We start from the raw sequence: 11,700 nt of genomic DNA on the forward strand, positions 1-11,700 counted from the left end.
GATGTGTGCACATAAGCACACAAATTGCAAAGTGGCTCATCTGTAGACCTATTCTGGTGGAAGTAGCTCAGAGGGAGAACATTAACTGTTTATAGTTGATCATTTTCAGGCCCAAGTGGAGCTGAAGAAAAGTCTTCACAGGGAGGCAAGAATTAATAAACAAAAACTGAGGGACCATAAAGCTGAGAAACTCCTTCAAAGCATCCCAATAAATGATGACGGTGACCTGCTAACATTGTTGCCTGATGAAACCTTGAACAGAAGTCCACGTGAGTTATGTAATTTTTTTAGCAAAATAAAATATGTCAAATGTTTTTAAAACTTTATCAAATAACCTCTCCAGTGAAGAGGTGTAGGGGGTTGAAGGCACAGCAAATACGCTTGGGTTCCTGCTGATACTATACTTCCTGGAATGCAGTGATCATGTTGTCATGTAATTTTGGATGGCCAGGTGGAAAAGACAGAAACTTAAGCATTATAATAAGATGTCTCTTTTTAGAGGTGCACTGTGCTTTATAAGCATTAGTGCAATCCTTGCTGCATCCCTAGGAGGAGAAAAGGCAAACAGCTTTATCCCGTGGTTCAAGAGAATGAAGCACATGAGGAATTGGTATCAGCCAGTTTGGTGCCACATGCAGCCACTCTCCCCCACCCCACCCTTTCCCCTGCAGCCCTCTTTGGCTCCTTTGGAATGGCTAAAACTGAATCCAGCATCACTGCCCACCCCAAGCTTGCTCCTGCTGTATCCACTGTCTCAGTGAGTGAGGCCTCCATGCTCTGAGCCACTCAGGCCAGAGACCTGGGCCTTTCCAGCCCTCTGCTCCCTCTCCTTGCAGCAGGTCAGTCACAAAGTCCTGTTGATGTCACCCAGCATTGAAATGTCCCCTCTCTCTTCCATTCCCAATGCCACCCTTAGTCATTGTGTCACACCAGGGCTATTGCTGAAGCCTCCTGACTGCACTCCTCCCCTAGGTCTTATCCTCCACCTAGGTGGTTCTCAGTGTGGTCCCCAGACCACCAGCACCAGCATCACCTGGGAATAGTTGGGGCTCCAGCCAGAGTGACTGAATCAGAGACTGTAGGGGCGGGGCCCAGCTACCTGGGTTTAACATCCACCCCCCCCACCACCACCAGGTGATTCTGATGCCTCTAAAGTTTAAGAACCACTGCTCTACTTGGTAATCAAAGTATTGTCCAAAGACCAGCAGCATCTGCACTACCGGGGAGTTTATTAGAAATGCAGAATTTCAGGCCCTGCTCCAGACCTACTCAATCAGGATCTGCATTTTATCAAGATCCCAAGGTGATTCTCATGCACAATAAAGTTCTAGAAACACTGCACCAATAGCAGACTGATCTTATAAAAAGTAAATCTGACCATATCCCTCTCCTGCTAAAAAAAATCCTTCAGTGAGTCTCCATCAGCCTGAGGACAAAGTCTAAACTCCTTAACCTGGTGCTCCACGCCTTCAGGGTCTAGCCACTGCCTAGCTGCCTGGCTTCATCTCCTACCACTCTTGTGCTGAGCCCCCACACTCCAGCCGGGCCAGATTGCTCAGCGGCCTCAGATTGCTCTGTGATTTCCAACAGACATCCATGTTCATAACCTCTGTGCTATGCTGCCTCACCATTTAGTGTCCCATTGTTTTCCCCATCTGTATTTCCCCAGAGGAAACTCGCAGTTGCAAATGTACAATATTGTTGACACACCCAGACTGCTGTGCCGTGGGCCGAATCCCCACATCAGTAAGACTGACCACTGAGGGGTCCACGGAAACGCTGGCTGTGGCTCTGGAGGTCTTGAGCTTCTAAGATGCAAAATCGCCAGCTGAAAGAGACACTGCCCCTGCTCAGAGGAACAACATGCTTAATCAATAAATTAATTAAATAAGAAAAGGCTGAATAATTGAAAATCTGCTTGGGGCGTCTATTTAACCCATACTCCCAAGTCCCAGAATGAAATATGCTCTATAGTCACATAGATAAGCAACTTTCACAATTTAAAAAATGTTGGCGAAACAACCAAGAATGTGTGTCAGCTAAAGGTAGACACTTTGAGTCCTCGCTTGAAGGCAGGCCCAGAAAAACGAACACTGGTGAAGTCTTTGGAAGACAGCCCAGATCTGGGGGACTCAGGAGAGACTGTGGCACATGGAGAAGCTGCTTCATTTTGTTCCAGCTATAGCTTATCGAGTGCTCACTATAAGCCAGGCACTGTGGTCCACCCTAAGAGGCATTATCGCATGTAGTCCTCACGCAACCTGTAGGGTAGGAGTACTATCAGCCCCCATGTGACAGAGCCAGGATTCAAGGCCAGGTCTTGCTGACTCCAAAGTGTGCACTCCTTCTCAGGCCCTCGTACGGCCTCATCAGGACCAGGGACTCAGAGCTCTGTCAGGGACAACATTGGAAAAGTCTGCAAATGTAGAAGTCGTGACTTCTCATCCCTACCTTTCAAGGGAAGGCTGCCCTCCACAGAGCCTGCAGACTTCACCACTACACTAGGCACATGCTCAAGCAATGATTCCTTTCTGCTTATTCCCAGAGAGCATCTTCGATTTCTTCCTCTCTCTTCTAAAAGCAGTTCACCTTGCTTTCTCCTGAAAGTGGAGCGTGGCCAAGATCGTAGACTTACGTGGGCGTTCTGCCGGTCAGGTTCTGGTAATTAAGGTTCCTCTGTACCCATTTCCTCTTATTTAATGCTATATTTGCCCATTCTTGTTTCCTGTTTTGGAAGGTGGGACGAGAGTTTTTTATCTCTCTCTTGTGAGATAAAGTCGTCTTTGTTTTCTACTGCCTCTTTCAAATGAACTCACCCTCACTTTACATATAGTTTACATATATTTATATAATAAATTACATATAACATATAATGATACACAACTTACACAAAGTGAACACAACTCTTTTGGGTGTACAAGTCTGTGAATTTTATCATGTTTATGTGGCTCCTGCCCTTTCCAGAAGCCATGATATGAGTATAGTGGGTAGAAAAAGTGCTGGACTGGGAATCAAAGTTCTCATTTGAGCCCCAACAGTACATTTACTAAAGGTAAGCTCCATGGGAGCAGGGACCTCCGCTTGTTCCTAAAACAGTGCCTGGTTCATAGTAGTATCCCAATAAATATTAGCTGTGTATTTGTCTATATAGCTTTATTCTACAGAGAGAGAGATTATAGCTAAATTCCAGTTATTTAACCTCTGGGAACCTCAGTTTCCACATCTGTAAAATGGGAATAAAGCATTGTCTACTGTGTAGGATTTATGTAAAAATTATTCTAATATGTATAAAGGCACATATGAAAAGTGCCATCTAAGTGCATGAGAATATGGACAAAACTGAAGGAAGATGGAACTGGGATCCTAGCGTGAAAATAGCTATAGGCTTCAGGGGAAGAGTCACCCTAAATACATCATTTGAATGTCATCTTCACGATTCTGGTCTTATCTGGCCACCTGTACCATTATTTACTTAGTATTTTTCTTTAAGGTGTCTTGTTTTGTTTTGGTTTTAAAACTTAGCCTTATCTATGAAATAATCAGGAAATTATGAGTTTGATATAGTGGCAATACATTTTTCTAAAACACATGTTATAAAATACATGAACATCAAACATTTTTAGTGCTTTGCATGATCCTTGTACCACCTAAAATCACTCCCAGTTTCCCACTGGCCTCTGTTGCTTTTCCCTCTCCCCAAATTAATTTTGTAGTAGGGTACACTTTACTCTGCTCACCCAAAACCCATCTAGGTTTTTAAAGGTTGTGTTTTTATTTCTATTTTTTTCTTTAGTCTAGCAACCACAGAGAATCAAACAGATTTATAAAAATGTAACAAGTAACAAGACGGTCAGCTTAGTTCTCAAACGTTAATGCTTTATACACAAAACTTTGTATTCTTTATAAGTGAGTTAAGGATTTTCAAGGCTAAAACTGAACATGTGAATTTTGCCTCACACACTACCTTCAGACCTGAATTATCTTAACACCAAGAGTGTTGTGGGACTTAAGCTATTGTTAATATTACATTAGATCCCACCGTTAACAAACATTCTCTTCCTGTTTCAAAGTTCCTGCCTCTGGCCTGCAGGAAATTCCTGTTCCCAGTCTGAGAGATGCCTCTAGTAGTTCTAGGCTCATTTGTAGAGCAGAAATGATTGACACCCCCTGACCCCAGTGAATGAAGCCTTTCCCAGGTCCCAGTTACCAATACTTCCCACCTCCCTACATTCTCTGATGGCCCACTTGTTCATTCATTTATTCCTTTACTCATTCAACAGATACTGAGCTGGGTAGATGTGGTTTCTGGCCTTGGAGCTTTTGCAATAGTACAGACAATGAACAGGAATCCAATGAGAGTATAACTGAGAGACCTAATAACCTAAGGACTTGGAAGGTTTCATGAGGAAGGGATGTTTAAGCTGAGACATGAAGTCGCTGGACTAGGGGGGCAGGAGTGCATGTGAGTGTGAGGACCAGAGTGCTGGAATGTTCAAAACTGTGACTGACAATAGCATGTACAAAAGCCCTCGAGTGGGAAGGAGCCTGATGGATTCCAGACACTGGTGGAAAAGAGATTCAAATGGAGAGTGATAGGAGGTGGCTCTAGAGGCACAAGCAGGTCCCAGAGCACACGGGGTCTTGTAATCATGTCAAATACGGATTTTGAACTCTATCTCAAGATCAGCGGGAAGCCGTTGAAAGGGCAGAGGAGCAACACAATCAGGTTTATATGTTAAACATCACTCTGTCTACACTGTGGAGAATGGATGGGAGAGGAACGCAAGAGGATGTGGGGAGCCAGGTTACAAGGACATAGCGGTAGCGCAAGTGAGAGATGCATTTGGACCAGGAGAGTCGGGCCACAATGGGGATGTAGAGATGGGCCAGATACAAGATATTTAGGAGACAGAATCGGCAGAACTTGGTGATGGATTAGATGTGGGTTCATGGAGAGAGTGAGAAGGCCAGGACAATTCTTGGGTTGTTTTGAAGAACAAGGCAGATGACGGTGCCAAGGTAGGACCATTTGCTGGACTAGAGTAACTGGGAGAAGAGGCAGGTTTGCGAGAGAAAGAGAGGGTGAGTCTGACATATTGCCAGGAGACATCGAAGCGGAGGTGACCAGTTGTACAAAAAAGCATACTGTGGCTCAGGTGTGAGATTAGGGCTGCAGACATAAATCAACTATAGTTTTCTATCAGTGCTGTGTAAGTAGACCATGATAATAATTACAATAATATTCAAGGTAAAATAGGGCAGCCCCTCACTGAGGCAGAAAGGAAACTAATGAATCACAAGGCGTGAATCCTCACATTGAAATGCTTGATTTTCTTTGACAGCAGTAAGCAACTTCAGATAGCAAGTGCTTAAATAAAATCTGCCATAAGATTTGATAAACAATATCATTAAGATGACATCCAGAAAGTTATGACTGGTTCAGCCAGGCTGAGGGGAACTCTAGGCTGTGACTCAGGATGATTTCCCTAGCTCAGAAGCGGTTGTTAAGATTTTGTTTTCTTAAAAGCTGGCCTTCCTTGAATAAAGCCCCTGTTGGTCTGAAGTACGTTCTAAAAGGCAGTGGGGACTGCTTAAATTAAAAGCTAAAGTAAAGACAGACAGACACAAAATCCACACACAAAAAATTAAATCTCTTCTAAAAAAAATAGAAAGTAAAATAAAATGCCTGACACTTTGAGCTCCCTAGTTCTATAGGTCTGGGGTGTGGCCCAGGCATCTGTGTTTCTAAAAGGCTCTGTGGTGATTCTGACATGAAGTCAGAGCTGATGTGGAGGATAGAAAAAGTCTATACATCACGCACCAAGCACACAGTAGACGTTCAGTAAAGAGCACTAGGCAACATCGCCTGTGCAATATTCTTGCCAAAAATGTTTAATCTTAATTTTAGCACAAGGAAACTATCAGACAAGCCCAGATTTAGGGTCATTCTGCAGAACAGTTGACCTGAATTCTTTAAAATGTCAGTGTTAGGAAAAAAGAAGATAATGAAGGTGGAGGAGAAGGGGGAAGAGGAAGAGGAAAGGCGGGAGCAAAAGAGAGAGTGAGAGGGAGAGAGAAAGAAGGAAGAGGAGGAGGGAGGGTGGGGGGGAAGGGAGGAAGGAAGGGAAGGAGGAAAGGAGAAGAGAAGAAAGAAGAAAGGATAGGGGAGTGTTGAATTAAAGGAGACTAAGAGACGAGAAAATAAAATGCAGTGCATGAGCCTAGATTGGATCCTGGATCTAAAAAAAAAACACAAACAGGCAAACAAAAAGTAGCTATAAAGGGCATTATTGGGACAACCAAGGATGTTTGAATATGGACCATATGTTTGAAAATGGTACTGTATCAACATTAAATATCTTAAGTGCAATGTTCAAATTGCGGTTATAGAGGAAAATTGCCCTGTTCTTAGGAGATTCGTGGTGATGTATTTTGGGGGAAAGTGACTCTGTAACTAATTCTCAAACATTCAGCTGAAAAGTTATACACACACACACATGTATATACATATACATATAAAGCAATATTGTGACAAAACGTTGTTGATAAGTTGGGGTATACAGATGTGTATTGTACTATTCTTGTGACTTTCAGAAGATTTAAAATTTTTTTACATAACAATAAAAACATTTTTAATGCTTACAAAGTCACCAATTGGAATCCTTTATATATACATATATCTTTTTTTTCTTGAAAGAACACCAAGCAGATTATTCTGTGTTCATAAAAACCTATGCACGTAAACAAATACATCATTGTCAGGGAAAAAAATAAATTAAATGAACTTTTACTTTTTTGTAGGAAAATCACAGAATGCAGAAGTTTTGAAACATGAGGCAAGGAATGACTATTGTCCCCGGAAAATTGGCAAAATGGAAACATGGCTCCGTGAACAAGAGGTCCGGGGACAGCTTCCCTGGGACAGTTCCAGCTCTGACTCTGATGAGTTGGGGAAAATTGAGAAGAAACCACGAGCACTGGTGAGGACCAGGACAGAGAGAATCCCACCTTTTGATGAGTTTTTTGATCGAGAATAAGAATGCGAGTCACTAACCTAAATACTGAGTGCATGGGAAGCTTGCTTTCCTGTAAAAATTCTTCAAGTTAGTATACGAATTATTCTGAGGAAACCAATTCACTTTCTTTCCATTTGGAGTCTTACAATTAATGGGTGTGACATATATTGTTAATTACACTGCCTAACTAACTGCCTCAAAACTTAGGGGCTTAAATAATAGCCATTTATCCTCCCACTTTTCTGTGGGTTGCTGGATGGTTCTGCCACTGGTCTCTTTTGAAGTCTTTCACATAGTTGAAGTCAGATGGCAGCTAGGGCTCGAGTCATCTGCAGGCTCGACTAGGACACTGAGACAGCTGGACCTTGCCCCCTCTCTATATGGTCTCAGAGCCTCTTCACATGGTTTCCCCAAGTGGTCTCTCCAGCAGGGTGGGGAATTTTCTTTTATATCAGCCCAGGGCTCCCAAAAGCAAGAGGAGGACGCAGAAGCTGCCCGTCCCCTTAAATGCTAGTCACGGAACGGGTTCCTCATCACTCCCACCACATTCTATTGGTTAAAGCCAGTCATAGGCCAGATTACAGTCAATGAAAAAAAGCATGAATTCTGAAGTGTGGTCCTCTGGGGCCCATCTTTGAGACTCGCCATCACACCATATTTGTTAAAAGCCAACAAGATCTTATAAAACAAATAGATGAGACAGTAGATTTGATACAAATAAAAATGAGTTTTTAAAGAAAAGTCACAATAATGCTACATGCAAGACTACGCTCACGTAGGTCCCTTTCTTGTGAGTCCGCAGCTTATCATCTCATAGCAGAGAGGCCACAGGAAGGAGGCAGAACAGCATCAGCTGGAAGGCAGCTGTGGATTCAAGCTCGAAAGCAAACAAAGATCTCAGATTATGAGGTACATCTTAGAACTCTTTAAAACTAAAAGGAACTTTGGAAATTTTCAGTCCCAAAGTTACTCCACTTATAAAAATCAGACTTTTAGGCAATTTTAAGAGCTTCTTTTGTGTAAAATTAGGCTCTACTTTTGGCATAATCTAAAAATACTTTTAAGCCATCCAGAAGCTTCTAAGAATTTGGTGAAACTTTAAAACAAAGCCAAACGAAAACACCTTTGTAAACCTTCTACAGGAAACTTCCAAAAAGAAAAAAATAGAAGGAACCCCCACCCCATCCCTCCGAATGTGACATTCTGTGCACTCAGATCAGTCACTAAGAAGACAGAAAGACTGCTGTGTCAAGGAATAAACACTCATGTTTCTTCCAAGGACAGAAGGCAATTAAGTCACCCCTGGGTATTTCTACTCCCAGTTCTTTGTGCGAAATATTCTTACTTTTTCTGTGGTAGGTAAAAAGCATATTTCCTGCAAAGGAATACATAAATTGTTTGACCCGTCAACGTTTTTGAAAAAGTAAGATCCTTGAGAGGAGAAATGAGTCCAACCTACTCATAACGTCCTCACAAATTATGGTTTATCTGGAAGGCTTAAACCAAAGTGGACCATCAACTCCCAATGCTGAAGATAGCAGGGCCTAAGCCTGTCTTCATCAATCTGGTCTGTGACTTGAAATTGGACATCACCTCATTCTAGAAGTTCAGGGGACTGTGAGCTACATGAGGGCACAGACCATGTCTCCTCCCTGTGGTATCCCGCTTCCTGGCACTACGTCTGGCCCAGAGTTTACTAATAAATGTTTGCTGAATTCACTGATGTATGTGTTGAGTTAACTAGTCAATTAGAGGGCACTTTTTTCTCTCCAGCTATGCAGTTGCTCACTCTCATTTCTGTCATTTCCCAAGAGTCTTAATGTACAAGGTTGATTATAAAGTAAAGAAAGAGAATTGTTTTCAAAAGTTCTTGGAATTTATACATCTAAATGGATGGCATAAACTAGACATTGCCCTGGGATACACGAGCTAGACACATATGTATGCCAATGAGGATGCCATAGCACAAAATACTTTTTGAAACTCTATCAGTGTGTTAGCTGCAAAAGAAAATCTATCATAATGCCTTCTCTGTTTGAGTTTATTTGCCTGCTCCACATGGAACTCTCCCTCACTCAATTCTAAATTCAAGACTTTGAAATAATAATAATGGTGATAGCAATAACTGCTAATGTGCATAGACTGCTTATTGTGTATTAGGCACGCTTCGTATGCTTTACATCGTTAATCCTCACAACAACTTTGTGGGTCAGTATTAATACCACCCCATTTTATAGATGAGAAAAATGAGGCATGGAGCAGTTAAATAACTTGCCAGAGTTACTTAACTGCCCTTTGGAAGAGACGGCTGCTTACCAGAGGGGCACTTCCCTCCTCTCCCTAATTTTACCTGCAACTCACAAACCACGTTATCCGGCATTCCACATTTTTTTTCCTATTACATGGTGGGGTTTTTGTTGTTGTTCTTGTTTTGGGGGGTTTTTTTGGAGAGGAATAATGCTACACTGGAAAGGGTGAGAGCTTTATGGGATTATTTTTTAGCAAGGAAGAATTTCCTTGGAGCCTGATGGCTTAGCTGTGGGCACAGGGGAGATAAGAACACCTGAGAAATGGGTCAGGAGGGGAAGTTTCCAGGAATGGGGAGAGGGGTACGGAAAGGCAGATGAGAGAGGAGAGACAAACTCAACCGTCTTCACAATGTGGCCTGGGAGCAGGGTTGGTGAGCAGCCCCGGGACGCCCCACCCAGGATGGAATTCAGTTGCACCCTGCAGCAGGGGCCGGAGGGCAGTGGGTCTCAACGCTGGCCACAGGGTAGAATCACCCGGCGGACGATCAAAAACTAATAACCATTAGGACTTGGGGGGTCCACCTTTTGACGTACCTGGGCCGGGGTAGAGTTCCGGTATCGGGTTGGCGTTTTCTCCTGAAGCTCCGGGTGAATCTACCGCGCAGCTAAGCGCAAAACCACTGCTTCAGCGCGTGAACACTCTACTTACCAGATAGATCCGCTTCTCTCTTTAAAAGCAACATCTTCTGAGGGAATTTTTCAAAGGTAAGGACATGAGGCCTGGAGCTCCACAAACAGTAAGAGAATGTTCGTTTTGTTGGTAATTGTCTGAGAACACCAATCCTTGAGTTAATCTTGAGTCTGTTCAGGGGCAATGGAGGCCATCAGTAAACACTGCAGCTGCTGGTGAGAACTATACAATTCAGCCTGGAGGCAAAGTTGTCAATTTTCTTCCACTGAAAATCTCCTCAGCTTTGGAAGAAAAAAGCCTTGTCTCTGGACAAACGCATGCTTTCTCTTGTGAAAATAATATTTTGCTTCTTGCTCTGAATTTTTCATGAGAAAGAGAAATGTCTTTTTTTTTTTTTTTGGCATATTCTTTTGGCATGCTTTTCTCAGGCAGAGAGCCGTTTTTCCTCTTCTATCTAGTTTGATAATTCTGAGTTACTTTACCGGGATTTAACTAAAGATGATTCTTGCAAGAGTCATCTGTGAAACAGTCTTATAAACAAATGGACAATGTTTTCTGCTTACACAGAGTCTGCGAAAACAGAAAGAAAGCACCAACTATTCACACTACTCCCTTTCTTAGCAGGAAAGCATACTGATCATCAAATATAATTAATATCAACTATTTCCTGCCTTGAACAAACAATAAAAGCCTATTTCCACATATTACTGCAAAACCTCACTAATTTAGAATGCTATGGGGGGTTGGGAGAAAGTGTGCTAAGGGGTAGATTAGGGAAGGTCAGACCATTAAATACCTGAATTACGTCTCATTTTTAAAGAAATACTATAAACAAAAACACATTTGAAAACAAAGTCAATAGTTAAGGTTTATTTTTAAATGTAACTTCACAATAAGTCTGAGATTCATTCATTCATTCATTTACTCATGCATTCAACAAATAGGTTCCGAGTATCTACTACATGCCAAGCACTGTTCCAGGTGTGCAAATACAGCCATAAATAAGACAAAGTGCCCACACCCATCGTTACAGGCCAGTAGGGAGACTATGAGCAGATAGTTGAAGACATGATACAATTTCAGGTAAAATCAAGCATTATGAAGAGAAAGAAAGCAGGTGAAATGATAGGCAGGGACGGAGTAGACTGTTTCAGGCAGGATGCTCAGGCAGGAGGGACTCTTAATGAAGGGAGAGTGGAGGCCGTGAGAAGAACTGTGGAAAAAGTTTTCCAGACATTGGAAGAGCAAGTACAAAGGCCCTGAGGTGAGATGAGCTTGTAATACTCAAGGGCCAACCAGCAGGGCAGAACGGCAAAGTGAGCAAGGGGAGACTGACAGGGATGACATGACGTCAAAAAGGTTGTCAGGACCCAGATGGTGAGGGGCCCAGAGGACCATGGGATGATGATGGGTTTTAAGTGTAACAGAATTTCAAAGACAGAAGGCGCTGGTCCTAGTCCAGACTGACATCTGCACTATGATCATGAACAGAGGCAGACAGACCCACTAACATCACATCGCCATAGCTGACTGACCTGGGGCCGACTCTTGACCCCAGTGAGCCAGTCAGAGAGGACCTTGGTCTCTGCTGGTGGCAGGAACCTCAGCGAGTCAGTTCAGGAGTGGTGGGTAGTGGTGTTCTGCCCTGTGGGCCAGACATGCTAGAGCACTGACCTGCAGTGGACAGAGAATCAGGGACAAGGGACCCACGGAGGCCCCACAGCACATCTGTTTCTCCTTCCCA

The 11,700-nt window shown here is 42.9% G+C and overlaps 1 protein-coding gene across 4 annotated transcripts in view; it reads left to right on the forward strand.

The window, feature by feature from the left end:
* Nucleotides 1–7,037, forward strand: part of CCDC198 (coiled-coil domain containing 198) — a 31,471-nt gene extending 24,434 nt beyond the window's left edge. For all 4 annotated transcript variants that reach the window (XM_087447770.1, XM_087447769.1, XM_004426192.3 and 1 more), the window contains 2 exons: nucleotides 110–269; nucleotides 6,802–7,037. In XM_087447770.1, coding sequence (XP_087303896.1) covers nucleotides 110–269; nucleotides 6,802–7,037 — 396 coding nt within the window. The remainder of the gene's footprint in view (nucleotides 1–109; nucleotides 270–6,801) is intronic.
* The last annotated feature ends 4,663 nt before the right edge of the window (nucleotides 7,038–11,700 follow it).

Source organism: Ceratotherium simum, chromosome 24 (assembly GCF_057802395.1).
Source record: "Ceratotherium simum simum isolate JZ-2026a chromosome 24, ASM5780239v1, whole genome shotgun sequence".
NCBI lineage: Eukaryota > Metazoa > Chordata > Mammalia > Perissodactyla > Rhinocerotidae > Ceratotherium > Ceratotherium simum.